The 22161-nt window shown below is 47.3% G+C and overlaps 1 protein-coding gene across 2 annotated transcripts in view; it reads right to left on the reverse strand.

The window, feature by feature from the left end:
* HOOK1 (hook microtubule tethering protein 1) overlaps nt 1-22161 on the reverse strand; it is a 122745-nt gene that overhangs the window by 33469 nt on the left and 67115 nt on the right. For both annotated transcript variants that reach the window (XM_063939257.1, XM_063939258.1), the window contains exons 11-15: nt 20183-20384; nt 18545-18655; nt 14044-14131; nt 13533-13593; nt 10906-11046 (exon numbers count right to left, since the gene is read on the reverse strand). In XM_063939257.1, coding sequence (XP_063795327.1) covers nt 10906-11046; nt 13533-13593; nt 14044-14131; nt 18545-18655; nt 20183-20384 — 603 coding nt within the window. The remainder of the gene's footprint in view (nt 1-10905; nt 11047-13532; nt 13594-14043; nt 14132-18544; nt 18656-20182; nt 20385-22161) is intronic.

Below are 22161 nucleotides of genomic sequence, written 5' to 3' on the forward strand. Positions count from 1 at the left end.
GCAAACCTGAAGAGCGTTTCTCCAAGTCAACCCACCGCTTAGAGCCGGCATCAGGCCGTGACCAATCCAGGACCCTATTCAAAATTGTAGCCTGATAGTATGCCGTAATCATGGGCAGCTGCTGGCCCCCTTGAGCTTTCCTTAAGAATAGGTAGCAGTGTTTAAACCTGGGTTTTCTGCCGTTCCAAACAAAGTGGCTGATTGCTTTGTGCGCATTTGCCAAAAACTGTTGGGGGAGCTTTAAGGGAATAGTTTGGAAAAGATAAAGTAGTCGTGGTAAGATATTCATTTTTACAATGTTCATACGGCCTAGCCAGGAGAACTTCTGTTGGAGCCACTGTGACATTTCCTTACGCAGTTTTTGCAATAAAGGAATATGGTTCAGAGTGACAGTGGTCGAGAGGGAGGAGGGGATCAGAATACCTAGGTATTTAATATGTGAGGGGTGCCAGGCAAATGGGAATGATGTTTTTAGAGACGAGACTAAGTCTGTGACGAGAGAGATACTAAGAGCCGTTGATTTAGCATAATTAATCTTGAAATTGGATAATGCTCCAAAGCGTGTAAATTCCTTCATAAGTCCAGACAGGGAAACAGCAGGGTTTGTAACTATCGCTAAAAGGTCGTCCGCAAATAATGCAAGTTTATGTTCGTTTCCGCCCACCCTCATGCCAGTGATATCCGGATTTTGTCTAATTGCTCTTGCCAGAGCTTCCATACAGATAACATATATCAATGGTGACAGCGGGCATCCCTGTCTAGTCCCATTAGAGATGACTATCGGGTCAGATAGTATTCCGTTTACCCGCACTTGTGCTGAGGGTGTTCGATATAGTGCTAATATTTTTTGCAGGAACACCTCTCCCAGGCCCAACCGACGCAGCGCGACCTCCATAAAGACCCAGTCAATGCGGTCAAAGGCTTTCTCAGCGTCTATGGAGAGAAGCATCATGGGGACCTTAGCGGTGTTCGCATGGGCAATCAAGTCAATCACTCGAATGGTGTTGTCCCTCGCCTCTCTACCACGCACGAAACCAACCTGATCCGGGTGCACTACTGTTGGAAGCAGCTGACACAGGCGATTCGCCAAGAGCTTAGCATATAATTTAAGGTCAACGTTAAGGAGGGAGATTGGCCTGTAATTAGATGGTAATGAAGGATCTTTTCCGTCTTTAGGGATGACCGTGACATGGGCCTCCAAGGACTGGTTTGAGAAGGGGATCTGTGGAGAGACCGCGTTACATGCCCGGAGTAGGAGGGGGAGAAGTTTATCCTGGAATGCTTTGTAATAGGATATGGGAAAGCCGTCAGGACCTGGGCTCTTTCCAGACGGGGAGGATTTCAGAGCGGACAGCAATTCGTCGGATGTAAAAGGGACGCCAAGGGCCTCAATTATAGCAGGGGAGAGGGACGGGAATTTAATCTCTTCTAGATAATCCTCTATTGCCTTCCCATGTACCGACTGCTCACATTGGGAGCGCTGAGAGGTCAGATTATAGAGTTTCGTATAATACGTATGGAAGATCCCAGCCATCTTGTCGTCAGAAGCATGGGGGACACCAGAGGAGTCCTTAATCTCTTTGATATAAGTCAGGGATCTTTGGGCGCGAAGGGCGCGGGCGAGAAGTTTCCCAGGTTTATTACCCCATCTGTGGAACTTGTGTCGACAGCAGCGAAATGCCCTATGAGTGCCTTCGTCTAGCAAGCCATTAAGGGAAGATCGAGCGTCTTGCAATTCTGCTAACACGTCTGAAGTTAGCGTAGATTTATGAATGGATTCCAGACGTTTAATTTTAGTAAGTAGGGCTTCCCGACATTCGTTTTTTTGTTTTTTAAGGAGGGAGCCCAGTTGGATACACTTGCCCCTAATCACACATTTATGGGCTTCCCACAGCGTCACTGGGGAGACTTCATTAGTCATGTTAAGAGCTATATAGTCCTCAATGGCACTGTCCAGTTGGGCTCGGCAGTCTGGGTCTCTAAGGAAATGCTCGTTGAAGCGCCAGCGCCATTGACGTGGGGGGGGGCAGCGCAAAGACAGGGTAACAGTTATTGGGGCATGGTCAGATCCGACTATTTGACCTATTGTGGCATCTACTAGAAGATCGAGGGAGTTATGGTCAATAAAGATATAGTCAATACGGGTATAGGAATTATGTGGGTGAGAATAAAACGTGTAGTCTCTATCTTTGGGGTGGAGCAGGCGCCAGGTGTCCATTAGCTGAAAATCATGCAAAATTGACTTGAAGCGTCTAACATCAGTCTTAGAGGATCTAAGTGCTCCAGTTGAAGTATCTAGAAGAGGCTCCAATGCCCAATTAAGATCGCCTCCTATCACTAATACCCCTGTCAAAGATGGTTCTATCAACTCCAAGGCCTCCCTCAGAAAGCGAATCTGACCCTGATTAGGAAGATAAAGGTTAACAAATGTAAAAATTTGTTCAGCAATGGTAGCCTTCACCATCAGGCCCCTCCCATCTCCAATAGGGATTTCTAACACATCATTTAATCTAATATGTTTGGCAAACAGGATTGCAACTCCCTTGGCCTTAGCCCCAGAGAAATCATTATAATATCCCTGCGGGAAATGACGAGAGTGTAGCTTTGGAGAGGCTCCTTTTTTAAAGTGCGTCTCCTGAAGGAACACCACGTCCGCTTTGTCGGTGTGTAGAGAGTGCAGGAGCCGGGATCTCTTCTCAGGGATGTTGAGGCCTTTCACATTAAACGATACCAGCTTTAAGGTAGCCATATTGGTCTGATGGTCGTGGGTACCAGCATTGCTGGTTCGCTGTGATACTCATGCAATCTTACGAAAAGAGCAGCCGCCCAGGACACCTTATCTAAATAAGAGGAGGGGGGTAGGAAAACACAAGAGGGAGGGAGGGAGGGGGATAACAAAGACTTAAAGAAATAAAGACATCTGCTGCTGTCAATGCAACAGCAATACTCTGCATCATTAGTCATGGGAAACCAGAAAAGGCCCATGATCTAAGAATGTATAGCAGAGCAAGGGGGGGATCTGGGGGGAACCGGGACACGCCATCATAGGTAACATTGTGGCATAAACAGAACTGTTCAATGCTAATCAGTGGATATAATAGTTCTAGTAAGGGAGAGACTAGATCGGTAAATTGTAAGAACCCAGTAGGGCAGTAGGTATATGGAGGCAAGACAACGAAACAGGAATCGGTAGTCCAGTATAAAAATGGTAACCTAGAAACCAGGAAACAAACACATAAGCCAGGGTATTATAACGTGGTAGGGGGTATCAATACGTAGGCATCTATGAGTGGTAATCGCGTGTTTGAGTAACCGTCAGAGTAGACTATTCAATCTGTATCGAAAGAACAGCGTCAAAGAGAAAACAATATATCACTATTCAATAGACATATCTACTAGTCACGCGTCTTTATGGATCATAGCCTGAACTCTTGTCCGGTCCTGTCATCTCATGTCATCTGTGGCATTCGCAGCATCAGGCACAGGTGGGGGCTCTCCGGATGTGTCATTCCGCCGACGCCTCCGCGGATTACGGACTTTTTGCCATCGCTCCCTTTGGGGTGGAGGAGCCAGTGAAAGTTCAAACGGGTCTAGCCAATTAGGGAGGGTCGGGGCCGGGATATCTAGAGCTAAGCAGAAGTCCTTGACGCCATCATACTCCTGCAGAACATGAAGGGAACCTTTATAGGTCACTTGGATAGATATTGGGAAACCCCAGCGGAATTTGATGTTACGGCTTTTAAGTTCATCTGTGATGGGGCGAAGTATACGCCTCTGTTGTAAGGTAGACCACGAGATGTCCGGGAAGATTTGTATCCTCTGGTCCTGAAAAATAATGTCCGGTGCTCGTCTAGCTGCTCTGAGGATCTCCTCTTTCTCTTGAAAGTAATGGAGTCTGCAGATAACGTCTCGGGGTCGTTCCGTCGGCGCTCCTCTAGGACGTAAAGCCCGATGTGCTCTGTCAAACACTATCTGGTAGTCCGAATCCATCTCCAAAAGTTCATTGAATATTTTGGTTAGGGCAGACTCAAGGTTTTGGGGTGTTACGTCCTCAGACAAACCTCGTATTCTTAGGTTATTCCGGCGACCTCTGTTATCTACGTCATCGAGTCGTCGACCCATGGCTACCAGAGAAGACGACTGCCGAGAGATAAGATCGTGAAGGTCTGAAATTTTTGTATCCGTCTTCTCAGCGCAATCTTCCAGTGTTGCTACTCTATCTGCGACTTGCGTGATGTCCGACTGCAAGGAAGAGAGACGGGTCTGGATAGAATCCTGTATACGTTGTTCCATGGATTGGAGGTCCTGCCGGGTGGGCAGGGACCGCAATGTGGAGAGAATCGTAGATAAGTCTGAGGATTCCACCACAGGAGAAGATGGCGGAGGGAGAGCAGATTTCTCCCCAGCCGTTTTGTCTGCCATAACTTTGGAGGGCAAGGAGGACGAGGAAGGAGTGGTGGAAGTTGGAACAGGTGTCGGCGGTCGAAATAGCGTCTGAAAGGCCTTGGTTCGGGATGAGTTGGCTAAGGCTGATGACCTTTTTTTGGTAGACCGTCTGCCCGGCATGAGGCACGATGCTAGGCGTGATCGGAGGAGGTTATCGTCGAGCTGGGCATCCACGTACAGGTGCGGGTGTCATTACGCGCGTTCCCCCCAGCGTGGCTTGATCAGGTCATTGTAGTTTAAAGTCTAGATACCATAGAGCGAAGGGTTACGTATCGTAGTTGGAGAGTGTCGGGATATCGTTCATCCATCTTGATGCGTTCCAAGCCTCTCTGCCAAAAATGTGAGGTAGTATAAGAGAATCTGGGGAAAGGGGTGTAGTTTCAAGATTCGCCACAAGAGGGAGCTCCAATCCCAGCAGTAGTATAGAGAGGTGAGGCTGACTGCCTGCTTCTCGGCTAGTAAGAGTGCTGGGCAGTTTTTAATATGCATATACAGGGGGGCCCATGAGATTGGGGTGTCGTCCCCACATATAATTAGTCTCCTGACTAGTTTGGTATGCAGCAGGGTATTACAGATGCAGCCCAGGACGTATATGGAGCTGAGTGGGCATGTAGCCCATATCCAATATGGCGGCGTCGGCTTCACTTATGGGGCCTCCGGGACTGTGTTTTCTAATATGTCCCTGGGGTGGCCCGTATCATTGGTGGCAGTGTAAGAGCAAGCAGCCAGATGACTAGGAGGCTGAGCGGCCGGCTGGATCCAGCGCACCTATGCTCGTGGTCGCGCCAGTTCCTGTGTTCCGCCGTCACCCGGCGTCGATCCCCAGGGCTCCGCTCCAGGCCGCACAGCGGGGCAGAGGGTCTCCCGCCAGGCTCGTCAGGCAGAGGACGTGCCACGGAGGTAAGGCAGGGACGGGGGAGCACTCAGGCGTCCCACTCTGTGCGGAAGGGAGAATGGGGGACACTGACCCGTTATAGAAATGGCCGCCGGGCCTCCGTCAGTTCCGTCCCGAGCGGTGAGTCCTAGGGTCCACGCCGTGCAGAGGCGAGCAGCCAGCAGCAGGGAGGTTTCCTCTGGCCGCGGCCAGTGACAGCGTGTATAAGGGACCTCCAGGGGGAATCAGCAGCCCGAACTGTGGGTCCCGGTGTCACGGCTGGAGTGAGAGGGAAATTGAGGTCCCGGCTTCTGTGATCCCCGCAGGCCGCAACCCGCAGGAGCAGTGAAAACTGCTCCCCGATTCCGCGGCACCTCAGGGGGGGACAGCAGGGGGGACAGCAGGGGCAGAGCAAATACTGGGGCAGTTGGAAGAGGGCAGGAAAGGAGTATATATGTGATAAATAGCTGTTGGTCCCAGGAGCACTCTTAGAACACAACTGCCTCCTTCAGCAGCCAAGCCACGCCCCCCCTTAAATGTATTTTTAAAAGTATATTTAAATATTTTATTCACAAAAGACATACTTAGGGGGTGTTTTGCACCCCACCCCCCTGTGTCCATAGGTCCCCATAGTAAAACAGTTCCTCGCCCAAGTAAAAATAGCTCGTCCAGTGGCAAAATAATCCCCAGCACTATCACCCTCACCCCCTACTGGTAATAGATCCGGGACACAGGCCCCACCCTCACCCCCAATGTCAACGGCCCCTCGCTCCCCATGTGTCACTATATAGGTTATTGTATCTTTTATATATATATATATATTCCTCTGATAAAGGAATTAAACTTCCGAAAAGTCTACACTGAGTTCACAATGAATTGTCTGTAGTTGACAAGACCCTTTGAGTGTAGCCAACCAACCCCCTTCTGTTACTATATATATATATATATATATATATATATATGAAGGTCATGTTGGGAGGAGATGTGTCATTACCCTTGAGGAAGTCAGAAGGATGAGACATGGCTCCTCCTTGACGAAACGCATTGGGTGTTAACTGCTGGTGCGGGCATATACTTATGCTTTTGTAGAGAACAAATGTGAATGGAACAGAGAATAGCGCTTGGTGGACCGAAGCAGCCTGGGTGTATTCTGGTGATACCCAATCACCTTAAAGACTAATAAACAACAAATATTTGTGAATACACCGTTGGCGCTCCACCCTTTCAATAGAAGTCACATAGAAATCTTGATAAGTAATCCCGAAATGAGTCCTATATTTCACTTGTAGGGTTCTTCTTTCTAAGTGTTCTTCTCCAGGAATTAATTATTATGCTTTTGTGTCCTGGTTGTTAATTGGACTACACTATGGGGTATATGCAATTGCGGTCGAATTCGCGGCAATTTTCGCCGTTTTTCAAATTCGACCAAATTCGCCAGGTGAATTCCGGAAGGTGGCTTCCGGAATTCACCATATTCAATGAAAAACGGATTCGCCAGGGTCGCAGGCGAAAATCGGCCGATTTGGCGGATTTTGCCGCGATTTTAAAAAACGGGAAAAATCGTGAAAAACCCGAAAAAAAAATGTCGTGGGGTCCCCCCCCAAAGCATAACCAGCCTCGGGCTCTTTGAGCTGGTCCTGGTTCTAAAAATGCAGGGGAAAAATTGGCCAGGGATCCCCCGTATTTTTAAAACCAGCACCGGGCTCTGCGCCTGATGCTGGTGCCAAAAATACGGGGGACAAAAAGAGTAGGGGTCCCCCGTATTTTTAACACCAGCATCGGGCTCCACTAGCTGGACAGATAATGCCACAGCCGGGGGTCACTTTTATGCCGTGCCCTGCGGCCGTGGCATTAAATATCCAACTAGTCACCCCTGGCCGGGGTACCCTGGGGGAGTGGGGACCCCTTCAATCAAGGGGTCCCCCCCCCCCAGCCACCCAAGGGCCAGGGGTGAAGCCCGAGGCTGTCCCCCCCCATCCAATGGGCTGCGGATGGGGGGGCTGATAGCCTTTGTGAAAATTAAAAGATATTGTTTTTTCCAGTAGTACTACAAGTCCCAGCAAGCCTCCCCCGCAAGCTGGTACTTGGAGAACCACAAGTACCAGCATGCGGGAGAAAAACGGGCCCGCTGGTACCTGTAGTACTACTGGGAAAAAAATACCCAAATAAAAACAGGACACAGACACCTTTGACAGTAAAACTTTATTACACACTACCGACACACACATACTTACCTATGTTGACACGCCGACTGCCACGGTCTCCGACGATCCGAGGGTACCTGTGAAAAAATGATACTCACCTTCCAGCGTCCAGAGAGATAAATCCACGTACTTGTTAAAAAAAAAGAAAACGCAAAAACCCGAGCCATACCGGACTAGAAAGGGGTCCAATGTTTTCACATCAGACCCCTTTCTCCCGAATGCCGGGACATCACGTGACTCCTGTCACTGATGTCCCTTCAGCCAATCAGGAAGCGCTACTGCCGTTGCGCTCACCTGATTGGCTGAGCGCTGTCTGTACTGTGACAGCGCCTCGCAAAGCCGCTCCATTACTTTCAATGGTGGGAACTTTGCGGGTAGCGGTGGGGTCACCCGCCGGTCAGCCGCTGACCGGCGGGTGACCTTACCGCTAGCCGCTAAGTTCCCACTATTGAATATAATGGAGGGAGCTGTGCGATGCGCTGTCACAGTGCAGACAGCGCTCAGCCAATCAGGTGAGCGCAACGAAGTTGCGCTTCCTGATTGGCTTAGAGACCTGTCTGTGACAGCTGTCACTGACAGGTCTTATTCGTGGAAAGGTGTCCCATGTGTCAGCATGGGACCCCTTTCAGTCCGGCATGGAGCGGGTGTTCGCTTTGTTTTTTTGCCAAGTACGTGGATTTATCTCTGGACCATGGCTGAGGTGAGTATATTGAACTTTTCTTTTCAGGTATCCGTGGATTCTACATGGAGAAGAGGACCGATGTCGGCGTGTGAACATAGGTAAGTATGTGTGTGTCGACGTATTAAATAAAGTTTTACTGTCGACGGTGTGTGTGTCCTGTTTTTATTTGGGTATTTTTTTCCCAGTAGTACTACAGGTACCAGCGGGCCCGTTTTTCTCCCGCATGCTGGTACTTGTGGTTCTCCAAGTACCAGCTTGCGGGGGAGGCTTGCTGGGACTTGTAGTACTACTGGAAAAAACAATATCTTTTTATTATCACATAAGGCTATCAGCCCCCCCATCCGCAGCCCATTGGATGGGGGGGGACAGCCTCGGGCTTCACCCCTGGCCCTTGGGTGGCTGGGGGGGGGGGACCCCTTGATTGAAGGGGTCCCCACTCCCCCAGGGTACCCCGGCCAGGGGTGACTAGTTGGATATTTAATGCCACGGCCGCAGGGCACGGCATAAAAGTGACCCCCGGCTGTGGCATTATCTGTCCAGCTAGTGGAGCCCGATGCTGGTGTTAAAAATACGGGGGACCCCTACTCTTTTTGTCCCCCGTATTTTTGGCACCAGCACCAGGCGCAGAGCCCGGTGCTGGTTTTAAAAATACGGGGGATCCCCTGTCAATTTTTTCCCCGCATTTTTAGAACCAGGACCAGCTCGAAGAGCCCGAGGCTGGTTATGCTTTGGAGGGGGGACCCCACGCCATTTTTTTTTATGATTTTACCGTTCCAGCATTAAAAAAAAAAAAAAATAATATTTTAAAAAATATATAAATAATATTTGTGCCTCCAAAAAAAAAAAAAAAAGTACCTAATCCCTTCTAATATAAATAGATCTTCTATTCCCAGAAAAAAAAACACAAAAAAAAACATGTTTAAAATTTTTTTATTTGTTTTCACCCTCCAAAGTGTGGCGGATTGAAAATGACGAATTTGCTGTCTAAAAGCCCTGCTGTCGAATTTCCAAACTTGAATTGAATATGCTTTGGTCGAATTGCAGCACTTGTATCATTGCAGAAAAGTCGAATTTGCAAAAATTCGAATTTCAAAAAGTCGAATTTTGAAAGTCCGTTTTTTGGTCGGAAAGCACTGAATTGCATAGGCGATTTTTTTTTTTGGTCGAAAATGACCCGAAATTCGACAATTTCGGGAATTCGACCGCAATTGCATATACCCCTATGTTTGTTTTTGTATTTTATCTTTCATGTACTTTGGATCTGTATTAATTTGGAACGGGTCCACCTAAATTTGGAATACATACACTTTGGCGATGTTAACACAATATTGCACAAGGAGGCGCTCCTGTCTTTCTTTATATATATATATATATATATATATATATATATATATATATATCTATCCACAGAATATCCTGCACTCTCATCAATTCAAGTTGACAAAATAGGCGGGTGCTCCCGATGACCTTGTCAGGCCACTAATATACTGCATCTACCACAAAGTGGAGGGTGCACTCTCGCTAAAGATCAGTCTCTGAAATTTGTAGATTTGTTCAATATATTTCATTTAGTTCAAGAATGATGCTGTCAAAGTCGACGTTTCGGTCCAATTATGGGCCTTTATCAAGACTGGCAATTCATAACATCTAAAAAGTATTAAAAAAATAAAAATAATAATAATATTATATTTATTATTTTTTGTTATACTTTTCAGATGTTATGTATTGCCAGTCTTGATAAAGGCCCATAATTGGACCGAAACGTCGACTTTGACAGCATCATTCTTGAACTAAATGAAATATATTGAACAAATCTACATATTTCAGAGACTGATCTTTAGCGAGAGTGCACCCTCCACTTGTGGTAGATGCAGTATATATATATATATATATATATATATATACCCCTATCGCACCCCCCCAGCCACAAAAACTTTTGTGGGGCGTCATACACCCCCCCCCCCCCCCCCTTATCCCTTAGTGCGCTTGTGCAGAACGGATTTCCTCCTTTACAAAAGGTAAACACAGCTGGCCAATACCGTCATATGTGATGTGACCTGGCCAGGTAACGGACTCCTGGCTGCGGTCATATAGCAAACGTTATTGCCAGGTAAGTGGTTCAGGAAACACATCACACTGAGAACTGTAATGTTGCATTTTTTCTGAGACAAGTCGTCACCATCACAGGATAGCACTACACATATACAGAGGAGTAAGAGGCAGCTGACGTGTGATTTGTAATATACATTTTTGCCTGTCCACAAGGTGTCACCAGTGTGGTGAGGAGTGCGAAGGTGCTTAACTAGTGCTCCAGGTGCAGGCTCCTCCGGCTGTGTGCCCACATACTGCCACGGGCTTCTGGAAATCGCTCTTTTGGCCTCGAAGGCAGCCTTTCTGCCATCAGATGGTAATTTATCAGTACTAGTGACATCACTACAGGTTGGCATTATCATCTCACGGCACTGAGATCATGGGTTCTATTCCCACCATGGCCCTGATGGTGTGGAGTTTGTATATTCTCCCCGTGCTTGCGTGGGTTTCCTCCGGGTACTCCGGTTTCCTCCCACAGTCCAAAAATATACTGGTAGGTTAACTGGCTCCCAACAAAAATGAACCGTAGCGTGTAAGTGTGTGTGCAGACTAGATGGGCCAAGTGGTTCTTATCTGCCGTCAGGCAGCACGCCCCGATTCGCACTTACCGGTTCTCGGTCTCCAGCTCGCTCATTTTCCGCTGTTTCTCCTCCAGCTGCACCTGCAGATCTGCGATGTGCTTGTTTTCCGAACCTTCCTGTTGCACACGCAGCATCTTATTCTCATGCTGGAGTCTAATAAACATCTCCCTGCGGAGAGCGGAACACAGATCATGAAGCAGTGTGTAGGAAAGTCACCCTGGCTGTTATACACATTTCCTGTGATACTTTCATTATAACAGATCTGCCTCATCAGCCACCTACCCCAATCAGAAACAGCGCAACCCTCTGGGGACAACATGTTTCATGGTTTATTCATTTATTGATCGCGCCCTTCAGTGATAAATGACCAATCACTGATCCATTTTCTGAACAGTTTCTTCATCCACATTTCAAAATAAAGGGGGTCATTCCGAGCTGATCGCTCGCTAGCAGTTTTTAGCAGCCGTGCAAACGCTATGCCGCCGCCCACTGGGAGTGTATTTTAGCTTAGCAGAAGTGCGAACGAAAGGATCGCACAGCGGCTACAAAGTTTTTTAGTGCAGTTCCAGAGTAGCTCAAAACCTACTCAGCGCTTGCGAACACTTCAGACTGTTCAGTTCCTGTTTGATGTCACAAACCCACCCAGCGTTCGCCAAGCCACGCCTGCGTTTTTCCTGGCATGCCTGCGTTTTTCCAAACACTCCCTGAAAACGGTCAGTTGACACCCAGAAACGCCCACTTCCTGTCAATCACTCTGCGGCAAGCAGTGCGACTGAAATGCTTCGCTAGACCCTGTGCAAAACTACATAGTTCGCTGTGCCCGTACGACGCGCGTGCGCATTGCGCCGCATACACATGCGCAGAAGTGCCGTTTTTTTAGCCTGATCGCTGTGCTGCGAACAAATGCAGCTAGCGATCAACTCGGAATGACCCCCAATGACACAATTTATGCATCACCTGTTTAAGACTTAGAGGGGTTGATTCAATTACATGCGACGGGGGGATGAGTTGCCGTCACTCTGGCTTTTAAACACCACCAGTGGTCCCGCAACTCGGCCCCCTCGCCGCCCGATGTAGCCCTGGACGTGAGGAGCCCTATGGGGCTAGGAAACAAAAATCCACATGCCCAGTGGTAGCGAAAGTGCGTCATGTACCCGCAGTTATCATGGACGCAACTATGGCACTCCTAATTGAGCTGACCAATAAGCATTTTCTACGCTAACAATCTCAATGCTGTTCTGGTCACTTGTGTTCCCATAGTCTGGATTTGGGGGGGATTTACGACTTGTGACATCACTGCGCACTTGCACACACACATAAGCAGATAGGTGATCATTTATAACTGAGTTTTTAATTGGGTTTAGTTTCCATGAATTGGATAAACACTATAAACACCTAATCTCTAGCCCCAGCCTTAACCTTTATCGTGCTGGAAATCATCATTAGATTATGATATAGGCCCTCATTCCGAGTTGATCGCTCGCTAGCTACTTTTAGCAGCCGTGCAAACGCATTGTCGCCGCCCACGGGGGAGTATATTTTCGCTTTGCAAGTGTGCGAACGCCTGTGCAGCCGAGTGGTACAAAAACATTTTGTGCAAAACAAGACCAGCCCTGTAGATACTTTTCCTGTGCGATGAATCCAGCGACGGAGGTCCCGGAATTGACGTCAGACACCCGCCCTGCAAACGCCTGGACACACCTGCGTTTTCCCAACCACTCCCAGAAAATGGTCAATTGACACCCATCAACGCCCACTTCCTGTCAATCTCCTTGCGATCGGCTGTGTGAATGGATTCTTCGCTAGAACCATTGCACAGCAACGATGCTTTTTGTACCTGTACGACACGCGTGCGCATTGTGGCGCATACGCAGTTTTGCCGTTTTTTTACCTGATCACTGCGCTGATAATAACCGGAAGCGAGCGATCAACTCGGAATGACCCCCATTATCGGAAGAGGTCTGGCAATGTGCATAATTTATTTTATTATTTATTAACAGTTTCTTATATAGCGCAGCATATTCCGTTGCGCTTTACTATTAGAACAACAGTTATAGAACAAAACTGGGTAAAAACAGACATAGAGGTAGGAAGGCCCTGCTCGCAAGCTTACAATTTATAGGAGAACAGGCATGGATACACAAGGATAGATGCTACCTATTGCATAATGGTCCACCAGATTGCTAGGTTCTTAATGGGTTGTATGATATGACCACCCAGCAATGTTGTCCAAGTGTCAGGAGGGTGTGAGAGTAAAGAAAGACAAGATATGTGATGTTATGTGTACTGTACAGAGAGGATGTAATTGGATAGAGAAGCACTGAAGGTTATGTGGGAGGGTCTGGAATTTGGTAGGCTTGTCTGAAGAGGTGAGTTTTCAGGGAACGTTTAAAGGTTTGGAGACTAGAGGCGAGTCTTATTGTGCGTGGGAGGGCATTCCACATAGTGGATGAAGCCTGGATAAAGTCCTGTAAGTTTGAGTGTGAACAAGTAATGCGTGTGGATGAGAGACGCAGATCTTGTGCAGAGCGGAGAGGTCGGGTAGGGAGATATTTTGAGATGAGTGAAGAGATGGATGTTGGTGCAGTTTGGTTAATAGCACTGGTACAATGACGCAGGATAATACAGCACTGGCGCAATGCGCAGCTACTCACCGATATTCCACCGGCAGGAGTTCTGCTGCAAGGTTGTCTTTGCTTTTGAAACCAGATTCCCCTAAACATGGCAGAAGGTGTGAGAGACCCATCAGGTAAAAGCAGGTGAATGTGAATGAACAGTGGGCAAAGTACAGCTCATTGTTCTGGCAGTGCAGTAAAAGCATAGAAACACTCAGCTGTATTATATGTGTGTGTGTGTGTGTGTGTGTGTGTGTGTGTGTGTGTGTGTGTGTGTGTGTGTGTGTGTGTGTGTGTGTATTTTCACTTGACGTATTTTGATTCAAACATAGGGTATTCCATTCATGTGGCATATACACTGTAGTAATAGTTATAGATTTGTGGTTTAGTACTTTCTTACACTGAAAGAAGTCAATTCCCTCTCACAACCCATAGATGGCGCTACATGTTAAGGAGTTGATACAGTTGGATGCAAGCAACCATGGCTGACCTGTAAAGCGCCCCCTAGTGTACAGTATGTGCAATGGTCACACCGTGACACTACACTCACCAGACTGATTAAGGTGATCTTGCTGTACCAGGGAACATCTCAGCTCCTCGTTGGTTTCCTTCAGGGCGTCACGCTGGATGATCAGCCTCTATGGTGAGAAAGAAGCAGTCAGCGATCTCTGTAATACATGTTACTGTACCAGCACTACTCATGCTATGGAGCTACACAGCGTCTGACTGGAGTATACTGGGGGAGGCAGAATCACCTCATTTATCACAGCTGCTGATAATCGGCGGCTTTCACCGATAGTTTCATTATGAACATTCCTGGGTATATATACATTATCTTAATGAAGTAAAAACAAGTTTGACACATTGGGCCTTATTCAGCAAGGGTTGTAGTTCTGCGAGAATACCGGGCCATGTGTACATAAGGCTCTGAAGTAACAACGGAGATCTCTGCCAGCGTTCTATAACTTGTAATTTACAGCACGCTGCAGAGATCCCCTAGTGATGTGACAGAGATCCTGTATGGTATAGTACAGGGCAGATCCAATGTCACGCACAATACACCGTGATATAGAAATCTACAAGGGCTTCGTTTGAGCATTTCTTGGGGGTATAGCAGCTTAACTCTAACTAACCCTAACAGCAGCCTAACCCTAACTAACTAACCAACCAACCCTCACTACAGCCTAACCCTAACAGCAGCCTAACCCTAACTAACCCTCACGACAGCCTAACCCTAACTAACCCTCATTACAGCCTAATCCTATCTGCAGCCTAACCCTAACTAACTAACTAACTAACTAACCAACCCTCACTACAGCCTAACCCTAACAGCAGCCTAACCCTAACTAACCCTCATTACAGCCTAATCCTATCTGCAGCCTAACCCTAACTAACTAACCAACCCTCACTACAGCCTAACCCTAACAGCAGCCTAACCCTAACTAACCCTCATTACAGCCTAATCCTATCTGCAGCCTAACCCTAACTAACTAACCAACCAACCAACCCTCACTACAGCCTAACCCTAACAGCAGCCTAACCCTAACTAACCCTCACTACAGCCTAATCCTATCTGCAGCCTAACCCTAACTAACTAACCAACCCTCACTACAGCCTAACCCTAACAGCAGCCTAACCCTAACTAACCCTCACTACAGCCTAATCCTATCTGCAGCCTAACACTAACTAACTAACCCTCACTACAGCCTAACCCTAACAGCAGCCTAACCCTAACTAACTCTCACTACAGCCTAATCCTATCTGCAGCCTAACCCTAACTAACTAACCAACCCTCACTACAGCCTAACCCTAACAGCAGCCTAACCCTAACTAACCCTCACTACAGCCTAACCCTAACTACCTAACCAACCATCACTACATCCTAACCCTAACAGCAGCCTAACCCTAACTAACTAACCAACCAACCCTCACTACAGCCTAACCCTAACAGCAGCCTAACCCTAACTAACCCTCACGACAGCCTAACCCTAACTAACCCTCACTACAGCCTAATCCTATCTGCAGCCTAACCCTAATTAACCCTCACTACAGCCTAACCCTAACAGCAGCCTAACCCTAACTAACTAACCAACCAACCAACCAACCAACCAACCACCCAACCAACCAACCCTCACCACAGCCTAACCCTAACAGCAGCCCAACCCTAACTAACCCTCACTACAGCCTAATCCTATCTGTAGCCCAACACTAACACTCATTACAGTCTAATCCTAACTGCAGCCTAACCCTAACTAACCATCACTACTGCCTAATCCTATCTGCAGCCTAACACTAACACTCATTACAGTCTAACCCTAACTGCAGCCTAACCCTAACTAACCATCACTACTGCCTAATCCTATCTGCAGCCTAACACTAACACTCATTACAGTCTAACCCTAACTGCAGCCTAACCCTAACTAACCCTCACTACAGCCTAATCCTATCTGCAGCCTAACCCTAACTAACTCTCACTACAGCCTAATCCTATCTGCAGCCTAACCCTAATTAACCCTCACTACAGCCTAACCCTAACTAACTAACTAACCCTCACTACAGCCTAATCCTAACTAACCCTCACTACAGCCTAATCCTATCTGTAGCCTAACCCTAACTAACCCTCACTACAGCCCAATCCTATCTGCAGCCTAACACTAACTCTCACTACAGCCTAATCCTAACTAACTAACCCTCACTACAGCCTAACCCTAACTAACTCTCACTACAGCCTAATCCTAACTAACTAACCCTCACTACAGCCTAACCCTAACTAACCCTCACTACAGCCTAATCCTATCTGCAGCCTAACACTAACTCTCACTACAGCCTAATCCTAACTAACTAACTCTCACTACAGCCTAACCCTAACTAACCCTCACTACAGCCTAATCCTATCTGCAGCCTAACCCTAATTAACCCTCACTACAGCCTAACCCTAACAGCAGCCTAACCCTAACTAACTAACCAACCAACCACCCAACCAACCAACCAACCAACCAACCAACCAACCAACCCTCACCACAGCCTAACCCTAACAGCAGCCTAACCCTAACTAACCCTCACTACAGCCTAATCCTATCTGTAGCCCAACACTAACACTCATTACAGTCTAATCCTAACTGCAGCCTAACCCTAACTAACCCTCACTACAACCTAATCCTATCTGCAGCCTAACACTAACACTCATTACAGTCTAACCCTAACTGCAGCCTAACCCTAACTAACCATCACTAGCCTAATCCTATCTGCAGCCTAACACTAACACTCATTACAGTCTAACCCTAACTGCAGCCTAACCCTAACTAACCCTCACTACAGCCTAATCCTATATGCAGCCTAACCCCTAATCCTAATTGCAGACTAACCCTAACTACAGTCTACCCCTAACTGTAGCCTAACCAACTACAGATTAACCATAACAACAGTCTAACCCTCACTGCAGCCTGAACCTAACTGCAGCCTAACCCTAACTGCAGCCTAACCCTAACTAACCATGACTACAGCCTAATCCTATCTGCAGCCTAACACTAACTAACACTCATTACAGTTTAACCCTAACTGCAGCCTAACCCTAACTAACCCTCACCACAGCCTAACCCTAACCAACCAACCAACCAACCAACCCTCACTACAGCCTAACTCTAACTGCAGCCTAACCCTTTCTAACTAACCCTCACTACAGCCTAACCCTAACTAACTAACTAACCGTCACTGCAGCCTAACCCTAACTAACCCTTACTACAGCCTAGCCCTAACTACAGTCTAACCCTCACTGCAGCCTCAGTCTAACTGCAGCCTAACCCTGACTGCAGCCTATCCCTAACTGCAGTCTAACCCTAACTGCAGCCTAACCCTAACTACAGTCTAACCCTCACTGCAGCCTCACTCTAACTGCAGCCTAACCCTAACTGTAGCCTATCCCTAACTGCAGCCTAACCCCTAATCCTAACTGCAGACTAACCCTAACTACAGTCTACCCCTAACTGTAGCCTAACCCCAACTACAGATTAACCATAACAACAGTGTAACCCTCACTGCAGCCTGACCCTAACTGCAGCCTGACCCTAACTGCAGCCTGACCCTCACTGAAGCCTAACCCTCACTGAAGCCTAACCCTAACTACAGGGTCAGCATTAGGAGGGATTGCTGTCAGCATTAGGAGGGATTGCTGACTCCAGAGTGCCATTGGGGAAGCCAGGGGTGTCTCCAGGTAAGCTGGCTCTCAGATGCTGTAGGAGCCATTATCATGTGGCCTTACACTGGGCATTTAGACCCAGACAAATATGTAATTATTTATGGGGTGGGTTTGGGGTGCGGTGGCCCCTGTGTCGGTATCGCTGGGTGGCTTCAGGTCGGCACACCCTAACACTTTATTAACACTCATGATTTTCCCTATCACTTTGTATATATTTTTGTATTTTAATCACACTTCACTTATATAGCACTTCTGTGCTTCTTATTAACCCTTATTAATTTTCACCTGTGTGCTGACCTGGGGTAGCCGACCTGTGTCGGCATGATGGGGTCCTGCACCCCGGACCCATACCTAGTATTAGGGACCCCCAGTGACGGAGAAGCCTTGTCGATCGGCCTGGGGGCTTAACCCTATATCTGCAGATATACTCAACTAAGATCTCCGTATTATCTGATTATTATGTAGTATTATTACTCACTCAGTGTGCATTAGGGAACACAAATAGTTTTTTCTTACACAGAATTACCCCTCCCTTTTAGCACCTGACTGATATTACATCTGATTGAGCAGCTTTCCAATATTTGTGCATTGTAACCCTCACTGCAGCCTAACCCTCACTGCAGCCTAACCCTAACTACAGCCTAACCCCTAACCCTAACTGCAGCCTAACCCTAAAATAATGTGTCCATATTATGCCAGTGTTGACTTTGTATGTCAACAATACGAACATGTCCACATACTGAACGTCGATTTTCAGACCACGTCGATCTTATGGTGTCGACGTTATGAATGTTGACTGTATACTTATTTAGAGTTACATATGTTTCTGAATAGTATTGGCCTCTATTGCTGTCACCTCTTTTTCTTTCACAAGAGCGTCCTGCTTCTCCTGTAGCCGGCTCATGTCATACGCCAGGGTGTCAGCTCGTTTTGTTTCCATGGAAAGCTTAGTGTGTAGATCCTGGACCTTTATATATGAGAGTGTCAGACACATGGAACAATGCGTTAGATAACGGTGTATAACAGCTGCTGAAAACCCGGCATACGTCACATGGCAGGAATATGGGCGGTTCAGCTGAGTGGTTACACTGGGAACCATACATGGTGCCCAGACCGAATATAAACTGTAGGCAGTGTAAGACCATCAATGCATCTGTGTCATGGTTACCATCCAAACTTTCACCATGGCTGGAACATGACGAGGTCCAATGAGATCTTTGTGACCTCTGCGCTGTTTCCACAGGACACCAGTAAACACTCACATTGGCCACAACGTGACATTTAAAGACAAAAACAAAGAAGCTACTACTGTATACATCCACGTGTGTGACCCAATCAGCTTCTGTCCTTTACACACATTTTACTAACGGCCCTAAAACCTTCTTCCCAGGAGCTTCATATTTCTGTCTACATCGGCCAGGATGCCTCAAATCCAAGATCTGGGATTGCGACTTTTTACCGAGATATAAAGAAACCCGCAGAATTCAAATTACTCTGACATTTACTGATGTATCACCTGAACGGGATGTAGTTGACACGCCGGCTTATGGGATCCCGGCGGTCTGAATACGACACCGGAATCCCAACAGCTGGAATCTTGAACGCAAGTATGCTGGGGAGGGTTCGGCTGTGGGGGGGCATTAGGGTTAGTTTGATGCAGCACCCCTGTCAGGATTTCCAGCAATCGGGATGCCAGTGTCTATTCTGACCGCCGGTATACCATGCCCAACCCACCGGAACACTGGGGGGCTGATTCTGACGGACCTATGCATACCTGCAAACTGATCAGAGACTGCGCATGAGTTAAACCATGCGTATGTGAACGGATGGGGATTGAAAATGAGGACGGATGGATGAATCTGCCGACGGAGCACTCTATGGGGGGATATCCAATTATCCCCGGTAAAACAGAGTTTTTTCCGATGTTTCGCCCATTTTTTTTACAGGCTATCCAGGTGGATCGCCTGTAAAAAAAAAACCCTTCTCCCGAAAACACACAGGTTCAGTGAAACCTGTGTGTTTTCGTGTGAAACAGCCTCGTTTTCGGACGAAAAAGGGTCTGTTTCCGGGGATTCTGCTTCGATAATCCGGCAAGCCCCCGAGCCTAACTGGATATCCCCCATCTGTGAAATGGGTGCATCCTGGCAGCTACCCTGCGATCGCACAGTACTGTTCCGCCTCGTGTCATGGCGGTGTAGGCCGACTTGTGTGGTCATTCGGCGCGTTTGTATGGATAAGGGTCGCCGCGTTTCAGACAGATCTTTTGCAACCCGCCTGTGGTATGAGTCAGTGACAATACTAATGATAACACAGCGGGCGTGTCGGCCATCTACAGACAGACGGACGCATAATTAGCATAAACAGGCGGATACTCGCTATAGGCTGCTGCGGCTGTACGGAAAAGTGGCAGATGCGTCAGAATCAGCCCTAAGCGAGGATTCCGCTCACTGTATGTATAAATACATTACTAGCGCCCCCCGGAGGAAGCGCCTACCTGCCGCTTATAAGTCTCCAGCTGAGTGCGCGCGGCGCTGGCTTTCTTCAGATCCTCCTCCAGGCTCACTGTATTGTGCATGTACATTAGGTTGGTGTCCTCCAGGGACTTCACTTGTCTGCGCAGGTCGTTGAAGTCCTCCAGCTTCTTCCGGTACGATTCCATCGTGGACTCCAGCTTAGTGGCCTTGTCAGCGGTGGCTCTACAAGGAGGAAGAGTATTTTACTGGCTGGTATTTATTTTATCTGGTGCCTCCGACTGCAACCGATGCACAGTATCAGGGGGATATTACTGTGGGTTTGCCGGAATAAGCGTCTTGGGATAACGCTGGCTGCATCTTCACATAGACATTGAGGGGAAAATGGACTAGAGTGGTGTTGTTGTCCGCAGCAACCAATCAGATTCTGTCTATCATTTCTCTATTGCAGCCTAGAAAATGATAGACAGATTCTGATTGGCTGCGATGGGCAACATCGCCACTTTTCATTTTTAGAAGCTTTAGTAAATGTACCCCTAAGTATCATGAAAAAAGGTCATGTTTTAGTAGATAAAAAAAAGGCTTTTGCGGCATGACCGGACTCACTGAATCCCACCTCACTCTAAGCACTGGATCCCACCTCACTTTAAGCACTGGATCCCACCTCACTCTAAGCAGGTACAAATCCAACGGAGTTTTCCATTCATTAAAAAAAACAATTGAATTGTATTTGCTAAATCCACTGATGTACGGATAATGTGATAATATGAGATATATTTATGTTCAAAATAACCTTTTTATTTGTATCTATATATATCCTAATACTGGGGACATCCTATAGTATTTTTTTAAACTTTACCAAAAGAGGTAAACAAGAACTCTCCTATAATGGGGCACTCAAATGGTGTTCAAAATATATATGCTACACCCTTGGATCAATAATAGGGAAAGAAAAGAAGAAAAAAGATAGAGATGGAAAATACTCTATTGAAACTTAACTTTTATTATGTGATTAAAATAAGAATTTACTTACCGATAATTCTATTTCTCGTAGTCCGTAGTGGATGCTGGGGACTCCGTAAGGACCATGGGGAATAGCGGCTCCGCAGGAGACTGGGCACATCTAAAGAAAGCTTTAGGACTATCTGGTGTGCACTGGCTCCTCCCCCTATGACCCTCCTCCAAGCCTCAGTTAGGATACTGTGCCCGGACGAGCGTACACAATAAGGAAGGATTTTGAATCCCGGGTAAGACTCATACCAGCCACACCAATCACACTGTAGAACTTGTGATCTGAACCCAGTTAACAGCATGATAACAGAGGAGCCTCTAGAAAAGATGGCTCACTACAGCAATAACCCGATTTTTTGGTAACAATAACTATGTACCAGTATTGCAGACAATCCGCACTTGGGATGGGCGCCCAGCATCCACTACGGACTACGAGAAATAGAATTATCGGTAAGTAAATTTTTATTTTCTCTAACGTCCTAAGTGGATGCTGGGGACTCCGTAAGGACCATGGGGATTATACCAAAGCTCCCAAACGGGCGGGAGAGTGCGGATGACTCTGCAGCACCAATTGAGAGAACTCCAGGTCCTCCTCAGCCAGGGTATCAATTTTGTAGAATTTTACAAACGTATTTGCTCCTGACCAAGTAGCTGCTCGGCAAAGTTGTAAAGCCGAGACCCCTCGGGCAGCCGCCCAAGATGAGCCCACCTTCCTTGTGGAGTGGGCATTTACAGATTTTTGGCTGTGGCAGGCCTGCCACAGAATGTGCAAGCTGAATTGTACTACAAATCCAACGAGCAATAGTCTGCCTAGAAGCAGGAGCACCCAGCTTGTTGGGTGCATACAGGATAAACAGCGATTTTTAGATTTTCTGACTCCAGCCGTCCTGGAAACATATATTTTCAGGGCCCTGACAACGTTTAGCAACTTGGAGTCCTCCAAGTCCCTAGTAGCCGCAGGCACCACAATAGGTTGGTTCAGGTGAAACGC

The sequence above is a fragment of the Pseudophryne corroboree genome, chromosome 9 (genome assembly GCF_028390025.1).
Source record: "Pseudophryne corroboree isolate aPseCor3 chromosome 9, aPseCor3.hap2, whole genome shotgun sequence".
NCBI lineage: Eukaryota > Metazoa > Chordata > Amphibia > Anura > Myobatrachidae > Pseudophryne > Pseudophryne corroboree.